This window comes from Erythrolamprus reginae, chromosome Z, assembly GCF_031021105.1.
Source record: "Erythrolamprus reginae isolate rEryReg1 chromosome Z, rEryReg1.hap1, whole genome shotgun sequence".
Taxonomy (NCBI): Eukaryota; Metazoa; Chordata; class Lepidosauria; order Squamata; family Dipsadidae; genus Erythrolamprus; species Erythrolamprus reginae.
Genome location: NC_091963.1, coordinates 31685453 through 31711013, shown reverse-complemented (window position 1 = coordinate 31711013; position 25561 = coordinate 31685453). Strand labels below are relative to the sequence as shown.

The following is a 25561-nucleotide window of genomic DNA, read 5'->3' as shown; positions in this document are numbered from 1 at the left end:
GTTAATTTGATCCTCAGAACAAGTCCCTCTGCCATCTTCAGGGTTTCATCTCTCCCACACCTTTTATGCATAGATTTAAGAACAATGAACAAACTTATCTTTTTATGTTATTCAGTAATTTATTTAATGGGCAAAACACAGTGAATATTTTTACTCTTTATAAGAAAAGGACATAATCAAGAAACCACTTAATGCTTGGTTTGCTTCTCTCGTGGAATAAGAACCAGGAGTTGCACAATTTAAGACCCTCAATTTAACTATTGGTGACCCAGATATTTTTCGGGAAAGGAAAAAAAAAGGCTTACTACCAGCAAAGGAGATCTGTTTGAAATATCTCTAGGTTTTCAATATTCTGAGCAGGGGTGCTGAACGTTCTGTAGGGGTTCTTGGCTTTGTAGACGCCTTGGCATGACTCCAGGTCTCATAGTAGAAGATTATCTACTTTCAGATAATCCTCTGTGTTGAAAGAGCCAAGAAACAGTGTTCAGAGGAGTTTTGGTGATTTTGTGTATGGTTTTTACCCTGCCTCCTACTGCACTCTTTCAGCTTGGAGTCATAGATCAAGGAAGTTTAGGAAGTTAAACAATGGGGGGTCAATGTCTTGTGTCAAATGGTTGCAAAGGTACCAGCTACTTTAAATGCAATTTCTTGCCACATACACATATGTGTGCAAGATTGTTGCTATTTTTTGTAGGGCTTATTTTATATGTATACTGTTCTTTAAGCTAACTAATACTAAAGATTTAAATTATAAAATTTTCAGCCTTCTTTTTAAAATACAGCTGGAATGCCAAGGAATTGCCTTGGTAATTGCTGGCCATGGATATTAAGTTATTTAGAAGTTTCTTGTAAATATTTACACGTTTTGCTCTTTTTAATGCATTTACTAAAATTATGTTAGAAATGTGTGGCTTCATAGGAGTCCAATGTCTGCCCATCTTTAAGAATCAGTTACAATTAAACAGAAATTAAAGTTATGATACTTCTCCAAATCCCTTATGATGATCTCTTCCATGAAGCCAGGAATATGCAGTAGCAGCAGGTGTTTCCTCTTAAAAGCAACAAACAAAACATCCATTCTTCTATGAGAAATCTTTCACCAGATATTTGCCTGCAGGAATTTTTGACTGTTGGTTCACTGATTCAGTTGAAAAACTGCTGGTGTTGATTACAATATGCAGGATATTTATCTTCCTTAAATAACAGCTAATCAAGAGACAACCAGTGCCTTTTCCCTCTTAAAAGTATATTTTTCCAGTTGCACAATGCATTTCTTTAATTAATTTCCTTCAGATTTGTTGGTCCTAATAATATTAAAGTTTGAACATATTACTGGATCAAAATTTTTAGCTATTTTAATTTCCACCCTCTTTTTTTGCCATGAAACAAATATTTTGCTCAGGATGCAGCTGTTCCATTTATTTTATATGCGGTAACCATCATTTTAAATATTGCTTACCTACTGAATATCAGTGTTATAAACAAATCCAGAATATCTGAAATATGTACCAGACTTTTAAAGAAAGTTTGAGTTTTTGGTTTTAAATCTGTTTGTTCAGAACCCAGTTCTCCATTCATAAGAAGTTTGAATGTTTGGTTCCAGAGCATGCGAAAAAGAAGCTTGGACAAAGGCTGAACTTTTGAATTCCGCTTTGAATTGTTTACATGTCAAACAATTTTCATTCTGAAGTTGGAGGAAGATAAAAAGTTGTCTGGAAATTGTTGCACAATGCCCAAAGATTTGATACCCTACTGCACATGGTAGATGAGTAAACCGCAGATAAAATAATATTCAAAATGTCCATGATCTCTATTATATGTGGATTGATAGTAGGAGTTACTTTCAAGATAGTTATCTTAGTTTCCAGGTTAGAATGTAAATTTGGTGTAATTTGCTGCCTAGCTTTAATATGTAGATGAAATTAAGTTGATTTTCAACAAATTATTTCCCTTTATTATACTTTTAAAAGTATAATCCAAAACTTCTTATTTATTTAAAAAAAATAATTATTAACATTTTCACAGTGTTCTTTTCAACTCATCAATAGCTATTTAAAATTCTTGCGACCAAAATAATAGGTGGAACACCAAAATAATTGTCCCAACACCTTGTATATCCTAGCACCTTTTTTGTAATGAATGGATTTTTGTAATGAATAGGTTTTTGCAACTACCACATGGAAAATATATAAGTGTTCTAACTCATTTACATTCATATTCTCTCTCCCTTTCTCCATCTCAGCCCCTCTATCTCCAAAACAAATGAAAGAAAAAACAATACAAAAGTAACAATATAAAAGGAAATATCTTTTCCCCACCCTATAAATCTGATATATATTAACATCATAGATTCAGTTAAATTTGGTGATAGAATTTCAGTTATAATCCTGTCACAATTTTAATTAAAAAATAGGGACTATAGCTTTGAGTTTTCATATATGATAGCCAGTTACACTAGTAACCTTGAGCTACCTAAATAAGAGAAACTATTTTTTGTTTGTTTAGTAACTGCATCTTTTGCAAAATAAATCTCTAATTTGAAGAAATACTTTAGGGGGAATTGGGGGAATCTTATTACGACATATGTTAGTTATGAATATAATGAATTATTTTCTCTTATGATTCATAATTTGAAATAAGGAAATTATGAGAATGGGTAAATGGAGAGAACAGAAAAACTGCTTGACAATCTGCTTATGTGCTTCATTCTCTTGCATGTCTTTGAAGATTCATTCTATGTGATAGATTGATTTCTGCAAACAAGGCCTTTAATGAATTGTCTGTATACTTCCTAATTATGTAATTTTCTAAATGTGAAAAACAAGATTAAAATTATCAAAGCATTCTGACTAACTAAGGATCATTGTTTATATGTACTCCTAAAAATTAAGCAGACAGCTTAATTTTTAAATATAGTCCTTAATTGCCACAGAACTGAGTAATTTATCTTTTGATAGTATATATTCTAAAAAGTAGGATATAATAGAAGCTATCTTCTCTTAAAATGGCCTGTCATGTAAGCCATAATGTTCATTGATAGTAAAATCAATAGAGCATTGATTCTGCAACTAAATCCTTGGAGACTTTTGTTCAAAATAGCAGACAGACCTTGGTAAATACTTAGTGTTTACTGTATTTTAGCATGTGAGATTTTCTTGCATCAAATCTGAAAATATATCTTATGTTTTAAGAGTTATAACTACTCTGATTATTGTTTTTTATTTGTAATTTTTATTTGTTAAAATCTGTTTTTGAAAAACTTAGCTTGAAGAATGACATACAAAATTTAAAAATGCACAAGTTGTGAAATATATTTGTTAGATGTATTGGAATAAACGTTTGTTTTGATTTAATTTTTGTAATTTTAATCTGAAATTTCCTATTCACATGCAAATTGTTCTATTTTTTGTTAAATGTGTTTCAGTTTTAGACGATATAATCTAAAAATATTTAACTGTTTTTAAAAAGCTATTTAACATTTTAAGATAGTTTTAATCTCAAAAAGTATTGAGATTCTTTTTATTTTTCAAAGAAAAAGATTTTTTTAGTGAAAACTTATGCAAGTTTACTTGAAAGCAAATCCATTGAATGCTATGGAAATTGCTGGTTTGTTTAGTACTGTTTAAGTACTTAGGTATCAGCTAAGGACTTAAATGAATTTATAAAGTTATTTTATTCTTTTTTTAATCTTATAGATAGCAACTAACATAAGATAATTTTATAATATGTGTTCCATTAACATTTAACTATAGAAATAAAATGCATTTTACTTGATGAATGGTATGAGCTGGATATTCAACCAAAATTTGATTTGATTTTTAAAATAAAAATATATTTTAAAAGTTTGACTTTCTCTGTTAAGATATCTCCAAGGTATCAATTTAATAACTGTCAAAGTAGCTACTGCAGTTGTTGCATTTAAATTGATTTACATGTCAAGACTGGCAGTTTAGCAGCTGCACTATTATTCCTGGATCTGTCAATTTACTTGAGAAAAACCTACTACTGAGTCCTACTGACCTGCATGACAATATAGGCCCTATTGCTATTCCTGTAATTAGGCTTGCGACTAATTCAGAATATTTTTAATTAAAATATTTTGGTCAATGTGTTGCACCAAATTAGTCCTTTAGTGCAGATTTAATACTGGAAATAGAGTGATTAGAATATTCAATGAGCTGTGCTCTATTTAGGATTAATTTGAGCATACAATATGTCTCCATTTGAACTGTTTTCAATAATAGTTGTCTGTTTTTTCCAGAAAAAATACTTTTTATCATTTAAGAAATTAATATTGTCTGGCGGGTGTTTAAATAATCCATTTAAAACACCAGCAAGAGTAAATATAAAAATAAATTATCCAAATTATTTTTTAATGTGAAGTAATGCACATTCAACCTTTAAAATGAAAATTCTTACCAGGCTAAGTCATTCATTTTAAAATGACAGTTCATTATGATTCTATAAATGTTCACAATTAAATTACTAGTCATTCCTAAATTAATTTCCACATCAATTTTTTAAAAAACTAAATATGTTTTGGAGAATTAAGGCTACCTCTTCATACAGCCATAAATAAGGAATTACAGCCAATAAATGATTTTGATGATCTTTGCTTTTCCACTTAACAATCATCCTTTTGTAATTCTGTTATTTTCAGAACATGACCCTTGAGTGGCAGGTAGGCTGAACACATGTGGCTTATTGTTGAGAAATAACACTTCTCCAGTGAATCAATTGGGGGAGCTGTAAGAACAGTAGAATCACCATTTTTAAAGTAATCGGTGGTAAACATTTCCATAGCAGTCTGGTTCGAAATTTTATTCTAGGAACCCAGATTAAGTGTCGACAAGCTATATAATTGTAGGAGTTTGCTGTTAAAAACAAAACATCTGAGGGGTGAAACAAAATAGCCATATCTGTCTCATTAAAAAAGAAGGAAATAGGTTAATTTTAAATGCGTTATGAGAGCTTGTTTGTTTGTTTTTACTGCCCTAGGTATGATGATATTCTGATCAATGGGCTACCAGATTGGCGACAGCCTGTATTTTATTACAGGCGAGTGAGGAAAATGAGCAATGAAGAGTTGGCATTACTTCTGTTCATTATCCTCACAGTAGGACATTATGCTGTGGTTTGGTCTATCTACCTGGAAAAACAACTGGTAAGAAGCTTGTTCTAAAATCATCAAAATTGTTCAGTGTTTCCGAATTAAGCATTAATGTCTCATTATTAACACTTTTAATAGTTAATCTGTTGGGAGGCAAAGAGAGAAACAGGTAGCTTCATTCGGGAAATGGGGGATGGAAGAGTGAGGTTTGAAAGAGGCAGCAGAGAGAGCTATAAATGCAATACTCCATTGCTGTACTGGAGGACATTGACGATCGGACAATGCTGAAAATTAGATTCTTCTCTCTGTCCAGTCGGCTTCAGGCTGTCTCTGTTACTATCTTGTTTATTGCTTCAAGAGGCAAAATGTCTTGTCATAGATCGGGAATCTTGATCATGCCTTGCCTTTTATACATGCAGAGATATAGGTTCTCAGAATTAGCCTTTCAGATTTCATGCTCTTAAAAAGGAAAGAAAAAAAAAATCTTCCACCTTCCTATAGAAGTTTTTTAAATGGTTAAGATCATTTTGACGTACATAAATATTTTAGTTTTCATTCTAATATCAAGATCTGAAGATCTCAGAGGAAGCATAGTTGAAAAACCAATTCAAGCTAATTTCCCTCCTTTGATATTTAGTTTAGGTTTCTTCTTCTTTTCCTTGTCTTTCTTTCTTTCTCCTTTCTCTCCCCCCCCCTTAATTTTTTTTAATACTCCTAATGGAGGGTCTCCTCTACACCCGCAAATTGAAGTGACTTTCAAAGATGATAAATAGTCCACGATTCAAATGGAAAATGACAGAAGCAAAGAAATGTTTTAAATGCTGATTCCTTCCTGATTACCAAGAAAAAAGAGCATTCTTATTTATGTTTGAATTTGATTTTGCATTTTCAGCTTTTTCAGGAACTAAGCCATTTACCGTATATTTTAAAAATATTTTTTGAACCACATTATTACAATTTTGAATGAGGAGAATACGTTAAAACTTTTAAAAATGGACACTGTTTAAGAAAGTCCTACCCAAACTTGGGTAAATTACACAAAGTCATTTTTCTTTGGGTAGGGACACATGAACACATTATCCAATTGCAACAGGGACATTTAAATTTACTTAAAGAGTTTTATCTAAACTCTTGGGTAAAAAGGACTTTCTGAAAAATGGTTTTGTTAATGAAGAAAAAAGTGTTTTAAAGAGTGACTATCACGGAAATATGTTGTTGTTGATTTCTTTAAACATAATTAGCAGCCCTTGTCCTGATTTATTTTTTACTTTTATTTGCAGAGCTTTCCTAACAATTGTGGAACCTTTCTTTCTTTCTTTTGTTCCTTTCTTGCTTAGGATGAGCTGCTTAGTAGGAAAAAAAAGGAGAAGAAGAAAAGGTCTGGAGGAAAGAATAGTGATGAAATGAAACTTGGTGTAGAGAAGAGTGAAAGGTGGGAACCTAGACAATTCTTCTGGAAGAATGCTCCTTCCATAGAAGAAGAACACAAATCGTTTTTGACATGCCAGGCACTGAAAATAAGATTTGGAAATGTTTTTATTTTTCTTGAATTGAATCTTTGGAGAATTATATTTTATTTTTTAAAAAGTGCTGAAGTTATAGATGGTTAGCGATAGAATGAATTTCGAAACATATGAAGAAATGAATATACATTTTGGAAGATATTTATTTATTTTTTATTATTTATTATTTAGATTTGTATGCTGCCCCTCTCCGTGAACTCGGGGCGGCTCACAACAAGGCATAACAAATTGTAACAAATCCAAATAAATTTAAAATATTTAAAAAGTTTAAAAAGAACTCCAATATACTAACAAGCACACACACAAACATACCATACATAAATTGTACATGCCCGTGGGAGATGTTTCAGTTCCCCCATGCCTGACGGCAAAGGTGGGTTTTAAGAAGTTTACGGAAGGCAGGGAGAGTAGGGGCAGTTCTAATCTCCGGGGGGAGTTGGTTCCAGAGAGTCGGGGCCGCCACAGAGAAGGCTCTTCCCCTGGGGCCCGCCAACCGACATTGTTTAGTTGACGGGACCCGGAGAAGGCCCACTCTGTGGGACCTAATTGGTCGCTGGGATTCGTGCGGCAGCAGGCGGTCTCGGAGGTATTCTGGTCCAATGCCATGAAGGGCTTTAAAGGTCATAACCAACACTTTGAATTGTGACCGGAAATTGATCGGCAGCCAGTGCAGACTGCGGAGTGATGGCGAAACATGGGCATACCTAGGTAAGCCCATGACTGCTCTCGCAGCTGCATTCTGCACGATCTGAAGTTTCCGAACACTTTTCAAGAAACACCAAAGTCTATATAGAACTTCAGTAAGAAACTATTAATTTAGGTTTTATTTTAATTTCAGGAAAAGAATTAAGGAAAGGCTGATGTTCAGTGGTATTACATAATACCCGATCCTTGCTATAGTGTTTGCTATGATCCGCTCATTACTTTAGTCCGAGTTTAGTTTGACACAGTTTGGCTTTAAAAATAAAAGATTAGTAAAATGTTTTACTTCCTCCTTCATTTTTGGAGCTAACAAACCATGGGGAAGGAAATAGTGACATTCAGAATACTCCAAAAGATACCATCATTTCTTTTGTTGAATTAAAAGAAATAAATAAAAGACTTAAATAATTCACACAGCAGGAACATGAACTGAATCAATGCAGGGTAAAAGAGCAGAAACCATTCTTCCCATCCTCCATTCTTATGACATCACTAAGTAATGCTTCAGTGAATGGCAAATGACATTAATTTTTATGTATTGGTTTACTTGTAGTACAGTCTTCATAACTGGTTGTCAGTGCTTGCAACTGGTGTGGTGATACTTTATCCTCCCTCCCTCACTTTCTGCAACCATCAGAAAAAGCTGAAGACTTAGGGAATTAGGGAAGATACAAACAAGCTTAATATGCAAAACCAATCTTAAGAAATATCTGCCTTTGAATGAAACTAAATACACATTGCCTTGATAGGCTGTTACTTGCTTTGAACCTTTATTATTTCTAGTTGGCTGCAAAAGCACCTAATTTTTTTTAAACTGTGTTTTGTGTAGACAGGTGGAAAAACCACAGTGGCGGGACTTACTTCCATTTAAAGTGGGAATATGGTTCTACACAACAGTAAAAGCATTGCCTCAATTATTTCAGGTAATAATCAAAACATCCTACTACTGCTGTTTTTGTGTGTTTGTGTTTTTCTAAGTTGTCTTCATTTTTATACTCATTGCTTGTTGTAATGTAATATAATGTTTTTTTTGTTTTGTTTTTTAGTTTTATGTTTTATTTTTTAAAATTTCATTTCTTTTTAAAAAATATCTCCTTTCACTTCTTTTTTAGCTTTAGGTTTTATGTTTTATTTTTTAAAATTTCTTTTTTTTTAAATTTTTTTATTAATTTAAAAAAACACATATGTACAAATTTACAAAAATATAAGATAATTCATAAATTGAAACAGAAACAAAAAAAACTAACACATACCAACAAACAACAACAACAACAAAAAAGATGATAGTCCTAGCAATATAGTTATTTACTTATTTAAGTACACTTAACAATAATAACAATAATAATAAACATATTATATATTACTTAAATTTAAATTCCCTTGTAAGAGGGAAAGTTATAATTCATCTTATATTTTCAAATTATTTTCTGGTGAAGTATAGCCTCATCGGTATCCACGGTAATATAATGTTTTTAATTGAAGAAATGTTTTCATGTCGCTAAACATGGGATTTCAATCATTCCTATACCTATAAACCTTGGAGGCATTGAGAGCTCTCCTACATAAGACATAAAGTATCAAAATTAAATCTAGGTAAAATAAATTCAATAATTAGTTTGGCCTTTCTCTCTCTTATTTATTTAAATTATTTAAATGTTTAAAGCTGTACTATTTGGAAAACAGCCTCAAAAACCCTTCCAAAACCAGCACATGCTATTTGGGGAAGGGGGCAGATGGCCTCCAGAAGAAAGCCTAGTATAGTCAGCAGCTTTTTCACATAGATTAAGGTCAAACTAGCCTCAGGAGCCGCAAGCAAAAAGATGGGAAAAAAATCAGTTGGGTATGACAGGCCTATGGAGCACAGGATAATGTGCTGGCGAGTTTTTGTGCTATGGTGGTTGGCTACACGCAGTACTTGAGAAGGCACTCTTTGGTTAGCAATGTTGAGGTAAAAGTAGAGGCCTTCGGTGTAGGGGCAGCTGGCTGAAACTGCTGAAAGGCCCAGGCCTCTACTTCAATCCCAGCTGAGGAGTATCGCTCAACACTCAATGAGCCGGGGTGGCGCAACAGGTAGAGTGCTGTACTGCAGGCCACTGAAGCTGACTATAGATCTGAAGGTCAGCGGTTCAAATGTCATCACTGGCTCAAGGTTGACTCAGCCTTCCATCCTTCCGAGGTGGGTAAAATGAGGACCCCGATTGTGGGGGCAATATGCTGGCTCTGTTAAAAAGTGCTATTGCTAACATGTTGTAAGCCGCCCTGAGTCTAAGGAGAAGGGCGGCATAAGAATTGAATGAATGAACGAACGAACGAACGAACAAATAAACAAACAAACAAACAAACGAACAGAGTAGAAATCTGTGTGTATATGGAGTGACGAGATAAATAGACAGCTCAAGAAAGTTGATAATTTTGGTTGTCATTGTATGCTGATTACCAAGCATCCAAATTTTTGCCACTTATTGGGTCTGTAACTTTGAGGACTAGACATAAGTACCATTTATTCAACATCTCCATAACTTGGAACAGTTGCTGAATGAATGGTCATTAAACAAAGAGTACTTATTAAAAAAAAAATCACCAGATCATTCTCTTGGTTTATCACTTACATTTCCTTTAATTTTAAACTTCATCCAACTTCTTTTGTATACCCACTAAAAGTCCACAATACTCAGCAATCATAGTCTTCTTAATGATTGTGGAATTGAAGTTCAAAAACTGGGGAAGTCAGTGATGGCAAATCTTTTTGGCGTAGAGTGTCCAAACTGGAAGATGCGTGCATGCATTCACATGCACACTCATTCATGCCAGATTGCTAGAAACCCAACAACCAGCTGGCCAGTGCGCATGCACACTTCGGAAACCCAACGACCAACCAGCTGAGGGGTGACATTACAAGTGCCCACAGAGATTGATTCACCATCAAGGTCCTAGGTTGTGTAGCTTCTTTGCTAAATTAACTTCTAAACTATTGATATTTGACAAAGGAAACTTTTGCTGGATATCTTAAAAACAATGTAAAACTGCCTTATTGAACATGATGTTCTGCAGATATGCTGGGATGGGAATTCTCAGCCATGATGGATGGGAATTATGGAATTGGAATGTTAAAAGATTAGAAAAGCATGGTGCTGAGGAAGGCTGGATTATATATTTTTTGTCGTCTAGGAACAGGGACCCTACAGCTATTGCAGACTTGTTATGCAGAGACCTGCGTATTAAAATTAGAGGATTTGTCTTTCTTTGAAAAGAATGTAAGATTTGGCAGAAGACAAGGGATTGTAGTTAAAATGATGGAGACTCTACTCAAAAAGAGGATAAATCAGCACCTAAAAAACAATAACTTATTGGACCCAAATCAGCATGGCTTTACTGAAGGCAAATCATGTCAGACTAATCTCATTGATTTCTTTGACTATGTCACAAAGGTGTTGGATGAAGGTGGTGCCGTGGATATTGCCTACCTGGACTTCAGCAAAGCCTTTGATACGGTTCCACATAAAGAGCTGATAGATAAATTAGTGAAGATTGGACTTAATCCCTGGATAGTTCAATGGATTTGCAGCTGGCTGAAGCGTAGACATCAGAGAGTTATTGTTAATGGCGAGTATTCTGAGCAGAGTCAGGTTACAAGCGGTGTGCCACAAGGGTCTGTTCTGGGTCCTATTCTTTTTAATATATTTGTGAGTGACATAGGGAAAGGTTTGGTAGGGAAGGTTTGCCTATTTGCCGATGACTCTAAAGTGTGCAATAGGGTTGATATTCCTGGAGGCGTCTGTAATATGGTAAATGATTTAGCTTTACTAGATAAATGGTCTAAGCAATGGAAACTGCAGTTTAATGTTTCCAAATGTAAAATAATGCACTTGGGGAAAAGGAATCCTCAATCTGAGTATTGTATTGGCAGTTCTGTGTTGGCAAATACTTCAAAAGAAAAGGATTTAGGGGTAGTGATTTCTGACAGTCTCAAAATGGGTGAACAGTGCAGTCAGGCGGTAGGGAAAGCAAGTAGGATGCTTGGCTGCATAGCTAGAGGTATAACAAGCAGGAAGAGGGAGATTATGATCCCACTATATAGAATGCTGGTGAGACCACATTTGGAATACTGTGTTCAGTTCTGGAGACCTCACCTACAAAAAGATATTGACAAAATTGAACGGGTCCAAAGACGGGCTACAAGAATGGTGGAAGGTCTTAAGCATAAAACGTATCAGGAAAGACTTAATGAACTCAATCTGTATAGTCTGGAGGACAGAAGGAAAAGGGGGGACATGATCGAAACATTTAAATATATTAAAGGGTTAAATAAGGTCCAGGAGGGAAGTGTTTTTAATAGGAAAGTGAACACAAGAACAAGGGGACACAATCTGAAGTTAGTTGGGGGAAAGATCAAAAGCAACATGAGAAAATATTATTTTACTGAAAGAGTAGTAGATCCTTGGAACAAACTTCCAGCAGATGTGGTAGATAAATCCACAGTAACTGAATTTAAACATGCCTGGGATAAACATATATCCATCCTAAGATAAAATACAGAAAATAGTATAAGGGCAGACTAGATGGACCATGAGGTCTTTTTCTGCCGTCAGACTTCTATGTTTCTATGTTTCTATAAACTCGATCAAACACGGGAAGAACTGCGAGTCTACAGAGAGGGGCGGCATACAAATCTAATAAATTGAATTGAATTGAATATTTCTAGCAATTCATGCCGTGAAGTATGAATAACTCTACACATTAACTGCCTCTGCAATCAACTAGCAACTTGCTCTAAGGTCTGCCATCCCCACTTGGGGAAGGAGAAGACGGAGGTTTTATTTTATTTATTTATTATTTAGATTTGTATGTCGCCCCTCTCCGCAGACTCGGGGCGGCTCACAACAAAGTGAAACAATTTACAACAAATCTAAATTACAGTTTAAAAATATTTTAAAAACCCCATTTTCTAAACAAAGATACATACAGACATACCATTCATAAATTGTATATGCCCGGGGGAGATATCTCAGTTCCCCCATGCCTGACGACAAAGGTGGGTCTTAAGGAGCTTACGAAAGGCAAGGAGAGTAGGGGCAGTTCTAATCTCCGGGGGGAGTTGGTTCCAGAGGGTTGGGGCCGCCACAGAGAAGGCTCTTCCCCTGGGGCCCGCCAACCGACATTGTTTAGTTGACGGGACCCGGAGAAGGCCCACTCTGTGGGACCTAATCGGTCGCTGGGATTCGTGCGGCAGCAGGCGGTCTCGGAGATATTCTGGTCCAGTGCCATGAAGGGTTTTAAAGGTCATAACCAACACTTTGAAATGTGACCGGAAATTGATCGGCAACCAATGCATACTGCGGAGTGTTGGTGAAACATGGGCATACCTAGGTAAGCCCATGACTGCTATCGGAGCTGCATTCTGCACGATCTGGAGTTTCCGAACACTTTTCAAAGGTAGCCCCATGTAGAGAGCATTACAATAGTCGAACCTCGAGGTGATGAGAGCATGAGTGACTGTGAGCAGTGAGTCCCGGTCCAGATAGGGCCGCAATTGGTGCACCAGGCGAACCTGGGCAAACGCCCCCCTCGCCACAGCTGAAAGATGGTTCTCTAATGTAAGCTGTGGATCGAGGAGGACGCCCAAGTTGCGGACCCTCTCCGAGGGGGTCAATAATTCCCCCCCCCAGGGTAATGGAAGGACAGATGGAATTGTCCTTGGGAGGCAAAACCCACAGCCACTTTGTCTTATCCGGGTTGAGTTTGAGGTCCATCTGAAGGGGGGGTGTACTGAGGAATTTGTAAATTTTCTGGAAGACTTTGTTCCCAGTTAGATTCCAGAGTAGTGCTAGTCTGGTGGAGACCCAGGGGGCAGGTGTTTGCCTTGTTATCTTTGAACAGTTTGACCCTGTTGTTCCTGAGGAAGTGGGAGGACCCATGTCCCTCCTGGCTTGTGAAAGCTTCCTGGGAGGTGACATGCAGGTGGACTTTGGCAGTGATTAATGCTTCCTTACAGGAGGAGGTAGTGCTCCAGTACTTTAAGGAAGCAATGGCCGTCCTATTTTCTAGAAGCCTTGTTGTGTAATTTCAGACCTGTGTCCAAACTTCCCTTTTTGGAGAGAGGTGATTGAGAAGGTAGTTGCCCAGTAACTCCACAGGTTTCTGGATTAAGCAAATTAGACTCCTATAAATCAGCGTTCAGACCTGGATATGGAACAGAAATGGCATTGGTCATGCTTTTCGATTATCTGTGGGGGGATTGATATAGTGCATCCATCCTTGCTCTACTTAACCTCTTGGTGGTATCCTCTGGAGCGACCTCTGGGATTGGGAGTGGGAGGCTTTGTGCTATTCTGGTTTACTTCTTTCCTCTATGGCTGCTCTCATTCTGCGATAGATAATAGGAGATGAGATGAGATGAGCCTTTGCCCACTGTTTTGCCGGATCCCAAAGGGATTGGTACTCTCTCTGTTCCTATTCAACATCTACCTGTCACCACAGTCTGTCTGAGATATCATGGTGATGATATTCAGATGTACACCTCAGCCCATAGTGACTTAAGTGATGTCATGATCTCACTCTCCCAATGCCTGGGGTCTGTCAGGAGCTGGGTGGGAGTAATGGGTTGAAACTCAACCCTGGCAAGGCCAAGTAGCTCTGGGTTTGTGGTTCTTTTATTCATGGAGAATTGCCAACTTTGATCTTGGGTAGGATGGCACTTCCACAAATAAACCCTCTGTGTAATCTGGGGTTTTTCCTGGACTTGCAACTCCTCATTGAAGAACAGGTGGCAGTCATGGCCAAGGAGGACCTTTGCACAACTGCAGGTTATGAGGCAGTTGCACCCTTTTCTGGATGGACACTTCCTACTCATGGTCACTCATGCCCTAGTCATCTCCTGTCTTGACAATTGCAACGCGTTGTATAGGGGGCTGCTTTTGAAAGGTATCCGGAAGCTATGAAAATTGTAGTGGCCTGTATGGTTTTGTACAGACATTGGTGTGCACATGCTTCACATCTCCTGTGGGAGCTGCATTGTTGCTGATTTGCTTCAGGTGAAATTTAAGGTGCTGGTTGTCACTTTTAAAGTCCTTCATGGCTTGCATCTAGGTTATCTGAGTGACCATCTCTGCCACTCACATGCCCCCAACCCATAAGAGCAGGGAGGTAAGGAATGCCCTGTCCCCAAAGGAGATACATCTGGTGGGACCCCAAAAAGGGCCTTCTTTGTGGTGGCTGCCTCCCTCTGGAATGTCATCTCTCCAGAAATTAGACTGGGCCACACACTCTAAAAATCTTTTTGAAGGCCCTGAAAACATGGGTCTGCCCAGAGAGAGAACCCAGAGCAGGACAGAGCACATTAAATGGCTGTTATAAATGTGTGTGTGTGGGGTGGATGGGTTATTATGTTTTTAGTTTTTATTATTTTTGTTTCTTTTATTGTGTTTTTATTTCCTGTAAGCCACCTTGAGCCACCGTGACCAAGAAAGCAGTAATATATATTTTTCAAATATTATAGAAATAATTCTATTGGGCAAATCAGATTATATTTTCAAAGATTCACTCCTATTCTTGGACAAGGTACAACATCACACAATTATTTAGTCTGACTGAATCAATTTCTCAATAAATCAGGTAGGGTTGTGGTCATGGTGATGTTTCAGAAAGGGAATACAAAAGATATTTTATTTCTTTAAACTTTTAAAAGAGTTGCATAAATAAATAGAGTTGCATAGATAAATGGTCAAAGCAATGGAAACTGCAGTTTAATGTTTCCAAATGTAAAATAATGCACTTGGGGAAAAGGAATCCTCAATCTGAGTATTGTATTAGCAGTTCTGTGTTAGCAAAAACTTCAGAAGAGAAGGATTTAGGGGTAGTGATTTCTGACAGTCTCAAAATGGATGAGCAGTGTGGTCGGGCGGTAGGAAAAGCAAGTAGGATGCTTGGCTGCATAGCTAGAGGTATAACAAGCAGGAAGAGGGAGATTGTGATCCCCTTATATAGAGCGCTGGTGAGACCACATTTGGAATACTGTGTTCAGTTCTGGAGACCTCACCTACAAAAAGATATTGACAAAATTGAATGGGTCCAAAGACGGGCTACAAGAATGGTGGAAGGTCTTAAGCATAAAACTTATCAGGAAAGACTTAATGAACTCAATCTGTATAGTCTGGAGGACAGAAGGAAAAGGGGGGACATGATAGAAACATTTAAATATGTTAAAGGGTTAAATAAGGTTCAGGAGGGAAGTGTTTTTAATAGGAAAGTGAACACAAGAACAAGGGGACACAATCTGAAGTTAGTTGGGGGAAAGATCAAAAGCAACGTGAGAAAATATTATTTCACTGAAAGAGTAGTAGATCCTTGGAACAAACTTCCAGCAGACGTGGTTGGTAAATCCACAGTAACTGAATTTAAACATGCCTGGGATAAACATATATCCATTGTAAGATAAAATACAGGAAATAGTATAAGGGCAGACTAGATGGACCATGAGGTCTTTTTCTGCCGTCAGTCTTCTATGTTTCTATGTTTCATATATTATATTAGATGACAAATAGAAACAATTCTTCACTCTTGAAATCAAGCATTTGCACTTTTTTGTCGTCCTACAATTATTATTTTTTTCCTAGTGCAATATCTGTTTCCATTACCTTTCCCTGATTAGCACTATTTTGTATCCCATCTTATTTTTTGAAGGTGTAGATGAAAACAAGTCTCAGGTCAAAACTAGATTTGAAAATATCTAATCTGATTGTGAGCAGAAGGCCTGTATGTTTAGGCAGGGGTATATTTTGATCCTAGCCTGTATCGTTTTAATATCTACTGATATTAGCCATTAAATAGACTGACTAAATAAATATCTAGTCACACAAATCATGTTGCAAAACTGCTATTCATATGTTTGTCATTATCAATCTGAATATTTTCTATTGCTCCTGTCCCTTCTGTTCCTTTTCCTTAGTTCTAATACATGAAGGCACTTAAAATAATTAAGGTGGTTCTTTTACTTCAGAAAACTGTTTTGTATGCATGTCCACAGGTTAGCTGTTGTTTGTCATTTGCCTTTTCTTTGCTATGCCAGCTGTTCTCTAGGGTTAGAAGAAAAATGGTGCACGGTTTCAAAGCACAATATTTTTGAGAGCTTTATTTTTAATTATTTTTTGGATGATGGGAGGAAATAGATTAAGATGGATTTTTGAAGTGAGGAGAGCTGATGTGAATATTACCAAATGTCTCTAGCTAAAACTTGGGTTTGTACATGATGCCATTTCTAAACAGAATTTTGATGTCAGGACATATTTTTTTTCCTTTCAGAAATAACCTATTTAGCACAGAGATATTTATATTAAGTAATACTAAGTCCATTTTTAAAAGCATGTTTTATTGAACCAGCCACAGTGATGAATTTGCATAAGTAAAATGATCGACCATATGGCTAAAGGTCCCCTGCAAATGAACCTACTATGAATGAGATTTGTAACCTGTTGGTAGTGTTGGGCATTCATCTTTCATCCCCAGCAGCTGGGTGTGTAATGTTTGCTTTACTTTTTGAAGATTAAATCTAGGATATTGTCCCTGGACAGAACAATTTATTAAATCACGGTCTCTAGAAACAGGAATTCATTGCAAAGACATGGATATTTCTCTAGTTCCTGTTCTGCAATGTATTATTCAACTTGCATATGTCATATTCTCTCTGAATTATTTGGATAGCTTGTTGTATCCTGGAATCATGCCAAATCTTCCTACTGTGATTAATTACTTAATAAAACTGTCCAGTTACCTCAAACAGGACAGTCAACACTAGTACATATAACTACTGAAGCATTTTTGCTAGCTAATCTAAATAGGAAAATTTACTCTCTGATCCTGGATCTGATGCTAAAAAGCAGTTGATATCACATATTTTAATAGCTTTCATCTACATTTAACTACTAACATGGATATTATATACTATGGAAGCGATATGCTTCCACTCTGTTTCCTTCCACTGTTAGACCCCCTGCAATTTGCATACCGAGCAAATAGATCAACAGATGATGCTGTTAATATGGCTCTACACTACATCCTTCAACATCTTGAATCTCCAATGATCTACGCCAGGGTCCTCTTTGTGGACTTCAGTTCAGCATTCAATACCATCGTACCGGACATTCTCTTAACCAAACTAAATCAGCTAGCGGTACCTGAACACACTTGTAAGTGGATCACAAGCTTCCTAACAGACAGGAAGCAGCAGGTGAAGCTAGGAAAAATCACATCAGATATATGTACAATTAGCACAGGTGCCCCCCAAGGCTGTGTACTCTCACCACTTCTCTCTATACACTAATGACTGCATCTCATACGATCCATCTGTTAAACTACTGAAGTTTGCAGATGATACAACAGTGATCGGACTCATTCGAGACAATGATGAATCCGCATACAGACGGGAAGTTGAACAGCTATCCTTGTGGTGTGACCAGAACAATCTAGAACTGAACACACTCAAAACCGTAGAAATGGTGGTAGACTTTAAGAGAAACCCTTCCACCCTTCCACCTCTCACAATACTAGACAACACAGTATCAACAGTACAGACCTTCAAATTTCTAGGTTCTATCATATCTCAAGACCTAAAATGGTCACCTAACATCAAAAACATCATTAAAAAAGCACAACAAAGAATGTTCTTTCTGCGCCAGCTCAGGAAGCTCAAACTGCCCAAGGAGCTGCTGATTCAGTTCTACAGAGGAATCATTGAGTCTGTCATCTGTACCTCTATAACTGTCTGGTTTGGTGCTGCAACCCAACAGGACCGACACAGACTTCAGAGGATAATCAGAATTGCAGAAAAAACAATTGCTGCCAATCTGCCTTCCATTGAGGACCTGTATACTGCACGAGTCAAAAAGAGGGCAGGTAAAATATTTACTGACCCCTCACATCTTGGACACAAATTGTTTCAACTCCTACCCTCAAAACGTCGCTACAGAGCACTGCATACCAAGACAACTAGACACAAGAACAGTTTTTTCCCGAACGCCATCACTCTACTAAACAAATAATTCCCTCAACACTGTCAAACTTTCTACTAAATCTGCACTTCTATTCTACTAGTTTTTCTCATCATTCCTATCACCCATTTCCTCCCATGTTGACTGTATGACTGTAACTTGTTGGTATATCCTAAGATTTTTATTAATATTGCTTCTTCATTGCTTATTTGACCCCTATGACAATCATTAAGTGTTGTACCACATGATTCTTGACAAATGTATATTTTATTTTATGTACGTCAAGAGCATATGCACCAAGACAAATTCCTTGTGTGTCCAATCACACTTGGCCAATAAAAATTCTATTCTATTCTATTCTAAAATGTAGTTTTTTCCCCCTTTGCATTTATACCTCACCTACCTCCAGTTTCCATTTCAGGGATTGTTAAGGAATCCAGGATACAATCTGTGCAAGTTTTTTGTTCTGAAGGGAGAATAGTCTTTTCTTACTTTAAATTGTCTTCTTAATGAAATATTAGGTGCCACTAAAATCTTGTGCTGGCAAAATGATATGGAAATGGAAAAGCTGCTCTATATCAAATCTTGTTTTGACCATGGTAAATGAGAATTCTCCTGACATGTGTAAAGATGTCTGGGAAGCTCAGCATTTATCCAGTGTTGAATGAAATATATCTGTCTTTAAAGAATTCAAAATCTTTCAGTAAAAAAAAAAGGAATTTAACTTCATTTTAATTTTGTTTTATTTCTTAAGGAAGGAAGCACATTGTAACAAAATGAAAGCAGCTTATTTTGAAAGTTTTATACATATAGTTATAAGATTGATGTATATTTCCTGAAAATTTTAAATGAAAACTTGAACCATTTCCTCATATCTTATAATGCAATTAAATGGACTACATTTTAAATTATGTTAATGTTATTGCTATAACTGCTCACCATTCTGAAATTTACAAGGTTCCATAACATCTGTGGCTTATAGTTGTGAGGAGGTTCTACTAAAAACAGAACTACACTATAGATCCTGGAGAGAATTTGATGATCCTGAAATGGGATCAGTTAGTTAGATAGTTCATGTTAAATCCTTACTGGAATGAAGGACTGCAATCTTGTAGTAAGTAACGGTTCTTTATTAAACAGGAAGTAACGGTTTACAGAACTGAACAAGACAAAACATGGCCGTGCCTGGCAGCTATATATATACCGGGCTGCCAGGCTGAGCCAACCAATCACCTTGCAGTATTTTCCCGCCCAAGGAATATGGGGCGGGTACAAGACCTAACTGTCCTCTGGACACAACAGTTCAAAGATAGTTTAAAAAACAATAAGTTATGAACCTAAAGTAAAATACAACTACTAAAAGTAAAATCGCAGAAAGTAAAAAGAACTTCGGCAGAATGCATGTTGATAGAATGGCGTACTTGCATGAATCAGTGTTTTTAAGATGGATATTTTTTATAAGCCATAAACTTTCATTCACTTTTAAAAGATTTGCTTTAGTTTACTTTAGGCATATACAGTAATTTTATATAAATAATTAAAATAAAAAATAAATGAAGTTTTTTAAGTTACATATTAGAAAACATGTAAATAATGTATTCAAAATAGGATCCTGGTTAATTGTGTTTCTAGGTTGATTTATTTAGTCTTATTTATTTATTTATTTATTTATTTATTTATTTATTTATTATTTATTTATTATTGATTGATTGATTGATTGATTGATTGGATTTGTATGCTGCCCCTCTCCGGAGACTCGGGGCGGCTAACAACAGTAATAAAACAATGTACAATAATAATCCAATAAATACAAAAATGATTAAAAAACCCATTAATATAAAAAACCTAACATACATACAGACATACCACACATGAAATTGTAAAGGCCCAGGGGAAAAGAGCATCTCAATTCCCCCATGCCTGGTGGCAGAGGTGGGTTTTAAGGAGCTTACGAAAGGCGAGGGTGGGGGCAATTCTAATCTCTGGGGGGAGTTGGTTCCAGAGGGCTGGGGCCACCACAGAGAAGGCTCTTCCCCTGGGTCCCGCCAAGCGGCATTGTTTAGTTGACGGTACCCGGAGAAGACCCACTCTCTGGGACCTAACCGGTCGCTGGGATTCGTGCAGCAGAAGGCGGTCCCTGAGATAATCTGGTCCGGTGCCATGAAGGGCTTTATAGGTCATAACCAACACTTTGAATTGTGACTGGAAACTGATCGGCAACCAATGCAGACTGCGGAGTGTTGGTGTAACATGGGGATATTTGGGAAAGCCCATGATTGCTCTCGCAGCTGCATTCTGCACAATCTGAAGTTTCCGAACACTTTTCAAAGGTAACCCCATGTAGAGAGCATTGCAGTAGTCGAACCTTGAGGTGATGAGGGCATGAATGACTGTTTGCTTTTTTGGCTTCAATGTATTGTTAAGAGTCTTCTCCAATATTAAAGTTCAAAAGTATATTTTTTCTATCCTGCTTCTTTTAATTTGAATTAATCCCAAACAATTTATAACTTTTACCAATTCTGATTATCGAAAACTGTATTTGTTTTTCTCTTCCATTCTGAAATTTGTATCTGAGCCTCACTTCCAGTTGCTTCATGATTGACACACTACTGAGATTGACAGATACCCCTTGGAGTCTGATGTTTAGAGGTCACATAAGCAGTAATAGATTCTGTTCCAGAATTTAGCATCAAATATTGGCTTTCAGTGTCAGAAGGGTTAGAGTTAAAGGCCAATTAACTCTTTCTAACCTGAACTCACAAGCAAGGCATCCATGCCTTATTGGTTTTGTGCTTTTGATATAATCTCAAAACCTCAGTGTGGAAACTGATTTCTGATCATGTTTTGCTAATTTGATAACATGAATTAAGGCTCCAGATTGTATCCAAATATTTTTTGAAACTGGACAATTCCAAAAAGTAGTACTATATAACAGACAATGCTAATATATCTAAATACCGTAGCTTGAATTTGTCTCATTTGAAAAGCATAAATAGCAAACATTAAGCTTGTTATCTCAAAAATTTAATATAGAATAGAATAGAATAGAATTTTTATTGGCCAATTGTGATTGGACACACAAGGAATTTGTCTTGGTGCATATGCTCTCAACGTACATAAAATAAAATATACATATGTCAAGAATCATGTGGTACAACACTTAATGATTGTCATAGGGGTCAAATAAGCAATGAAGAAGCAATATTAATAAAAATCTTAGGATATACGCAACAAGTTACAGTCATACAGTAAACATGGGAGGAAATGGGTGATAGGAATGATGAGAAAAACTAGTAGAATAGAAGTGCAGATTTACAGTGTTATTCTTCTTGGGTTGTACTTAATATATATAGTGGTTCTGTTTCTCTGTAACTTGAAATATATGATTTGTGGAGAGATGATTTATATCAAATGACTCAAATATTAAATTTTAACCATGATAGGAAATCCCATTTTATAACCTGTTGAAGGAAAGTCTCAATCTGCAAGGATAGAATTACCTCTTTCTTACTGCTTATTTACTTTAAATAGATGTATTAGACTTTGTAATTTGTGTATAAGCTCATATTTACTGTTGAATTTACCCATCCAAATGCCCTAGGCCAGGGGTCGGCAATGCCCAGCCTGTTTTGGGCCTCTCCCATCACTGGTTAACCCTACCCCTTGCTGCTTCTAGTACTTTTTTTGGATATTTTTGGAAATCTGGGCTGAAGAACTTTTGCCAGCTGCGGCAGACATTTCCCTTTGGATGATCCTTCTCCCCACTCCTCCCGTTCTGACCCCCGGCCTGGCTGTGGCTGAGTGGGGACCGTGTGCACGCACAGAGAGACTCTTTATAAGTGAGTGCCAAAGCATAGGAAAGGCACGTGCAGGGCGGGCACCTGTCTTCAGGAGTCACAGGATCAAATTATTCCACACAACAGGACTAAGATCTACCCCTTTCATCTCAGTCGAAATTGCCCAATCAGAGTCCAGGTTCATCCGAATCGGGTGACTTTATCTGCCAGAAAATGAACACATTCCTCTGCTATACCTGATCAAATTCTTCTGCTCTGCCTTGCAAGGGCTCCTCCGTTCCCTCCACATTGAAAAGGGAATGGGTCACCTGAAAAGGGCACGAATCCGCAGACGCAATAAATGTGGAAAAATGCAAACATTTTGCCGTCCACATTGCCACTAGATAAGTCCTAATCAAGACTCTTAACAGTGTTTGGTTAGATTCAGAGTTATTGGTTCTCCAGCATTGTTCTACACGGTCTCTTTTGGTGCTTCATTTCCTGAAGTTCCTCAGTGAACCAAGGAGCTCTCCTGGATCCATTGCCACAGAGAGGTTGCAAAGGTGCAATCCAGTCTAATGCCCCTGATGTTGCCTTATTCTACGCAACCACCAGGATTCAACCAGATTTTTGACAAGGGAGCCTGATATTTCCCCAAGTTCCCTGTGGAACCCTTCGGAGTCCATTAGGCATCTGGGATGGAACCACGGCTCCACCTCCCTGCGATGGAAGAATGGTGCCTTAAATTCCAGCCTCAGCATGAAATGATCTAACCATGACAAGGGCAAAGCATCTATACCCCTTAATTCCATATCTCCACTAGGTGAAGTGTGTGTCCCCACCCCCATGAATCAGACCCTGGGACTGCCAAGGTTGTCATGGTAGCCATGAACTCCTGAGCCATGCCCAAGGATTCTCTGAGCGAAGGCAAGTTGAAGTCCCCAAACACCATAAGCCGCCACTGCCAACCCAGCTACTGCTTCTAGCAGCATAGGCAGGGTTGTTGCAACACAGCTGGGAGGCAAGTACGTCAACAACAAACCCAATTAAACTCCTGAGTCCAACCTCAAACGGAGAGATTCACACCCAACAAACTCTGGGGCAGGGATCCTGCAAGGACTAAGACTCTTCCGGACAATAATTGTCACTCCTCCTCCTCTTCCCTAGAGTTATGGCTGATGTAATACCTAAAACCTGTCTGGGCACATTTCCAAGAGGGGACACATCCCCCTCATGGCCCAGCCAGGTCTCAGTTATACATGCCAGGTCAGCCCCTTCCTCTAAGAGCAAATCTCGGACAAGAAGGACCTTTTTGACAACTGACCTGGTATTAAACATCAGCAGCCTAAGGCCAGGGCCTTGACATCCCATGACAGCAGCCTGATGAACCAGAATCAGTGGAGCTGGACCAAGTAATCACTCTTAAGACAGCAACTCCTAATTCCCTGAGAGTGCCTACCCCCCGGCTTCTGCCATATCTACCTCTCCCAGTCATAACCGCAATACTCCAGCTCTCCAACATCCCAGAGATCCCGTCCCCCACCCCACCTGCCTCCCTTTTCCCTGGAAGACAAGGTAGCACATTCATATTAAGCCAGGGCTCAAGTCTCTGTCCCCCTCTGCTTTTGTTTGCACACTCAGCAGAGGGACTTCAGTCGTTGACCCCGGCTCACCCAAGCACCCCAATCCTCTTCCTTAATCCTAACCCCCATCCCTATCCACACCCTTATATAAAAGCTAAACTATAAAATTACAACAATTAGTAAAAGCTGGTAAAATCCTCAACCAAAAGTCAATCGACTACCGCAAGAAAACAGATCTATATTAAAACTGGCACCAATGGGGATGGGGAACGGAGAGGCCAACAACAGCCACCCCAAAATCCCATGGGACCTGCTCACCTCCCTCCTTCAGTTCTTTTGTTTGACAGTTTTCGCCTCCGCAACGTCCGTCACAAATTCACCAGAGGCCGGAAGGAGGACAAGCCACTATCGGGATTAGGACCGTCAGGGCCGAACTTTCACAGTTTTCGCCTCCGCAACATCCATCACAAATTCACCAGTGGCCAGAAGGAGGATAAACCACTACCGGGATTAGGACCGTCAGGGTCGAGAAGGAGGAAACACTGACAGGGCCCCTCAAAGGAACAGCAGGAGCTGTGGCGCTTACCTTCCCCCCATGCTCTGGGCAAGGAGAAGAAGCGGAGAGGCTGGCCCGAAGAACAACTGAAGAGATGACAGAAGCCTGCCAGTAGCACTTGCCACCCTCGACGCTCCAAACAAGAGAGAGGCACAGGGACGCCGGCCCAAAAAATAACCGAGATGACGACTGAGACCTGCCAGCGATAGCAGCAGCAGCAGTGGTGGAGGAAACCGAAGAAACACTGCCGCCACCGCCAGTCCAAGTCGATGAAAAAAGGGACGAGCAAAGGCACTGCCAGTCCAAATGTCTCTGAATGCCGCTTCGGACACATGTGCCATAGGTTTGCCATCATGGCCCTAGGCTATACTTCTTCATTGCAGCCGAAATAAAGTCTGTATATAAGCATTGATGTGTGGGTGTGTTGTGGGAGGCTGAATAATATGCATGCTGGCTCTTCAAATTTTTTCTTTTTCTCCCCCCCTCCAATTATTTATTTGTTTGTTTGTTTGTTTGTTTATTTGTTCATTTATTTATTATTCTATTTATTTATTTATTATTTTATCTATCTATCTATCTATCTATCTATCTCTATCTATCTATCTATCTATCTATCTATCTATCTATCTATCTATCTATCTATCTATCTATTTGATTTTTATGCCGCCCTTCTCCTTAGATTCAGAGCGGCTTACAACATGTTAGCAATAGCACTTTTTAACAGAGCCAGCCTATTGACCCCACAATCCGGGTCCTCATTTTATCCATCTGGGAAGGATGGAAGCCTGAGTCAACCTTGAGCCGGTGATGAGATTTGAACCACTGACCTTCAGATCTACAGTCATCTTCAGTGGCCTGCAGTACAGCACTCTACTTGCTGCTCCACCCAGGCTCTATTCTTTCTCTCTTAAAGAAACAATATAATTTTCTACTCGTTGTAAAGAAAACTGGCCATTAGAGTGCTAAGTGGCTGAGCCATTTCGGCTTTTGTGATACATTAGCAGTAAAACAAGCACTATGAAGGTTTCTTCTATGTTTCTTCTAATCAGATATTCATCCTAAATGCATACGTTTGATATATAGTTTTTGCTGAATTTACTTACAGTTGCAAGTGTGAATGGCTTGACTGATCTATGCTTTTAATTTCCAGCCAACCAAGGAATTTGTTGAGATGATTTGTTGAAATGATAATTGATAGGCCATCTCGCATACTGTAAAAACCAGTGGGCAATGTTGCATTTCAAATTTACAATGGAACCATTTCCTCCATTACCTTTTCAATAATTAGGACCATAGTAGCTTGTTGCTAAAATACATCTTTAGAATTTG

At 37.9% G+C, this 25561-nt stretch overlaps 1 protein-coding gene across 1 annotated transcript in view; it reads left to right on the top strand.

The window, feature by feature from the left end:
* DNAJC1 (DnaJ heat shock protein family (Hsp40) member C1) overlaps window positions 1-25561 on the top strand; it is a 136571-nt gene that overhangs the window by 21567 nt on the left and 89443 nt on the right. The window contains exons 4-6 of the mRNA XM_070727325.1: window positions 4999-5164; window positions 6448-6542; window positions 8165-8258. Of these exons, the coding sequence (XP_070583426.1) occupies window positions 4999-5164; window positions 6448-6542; window positions 8165-8258 (355 nt within the window). The remainder of the gene's footprint in view (window positions 1-4998; window positions 5165-6447; window positions 6543-8164; window positions 8259-25561) is intronic.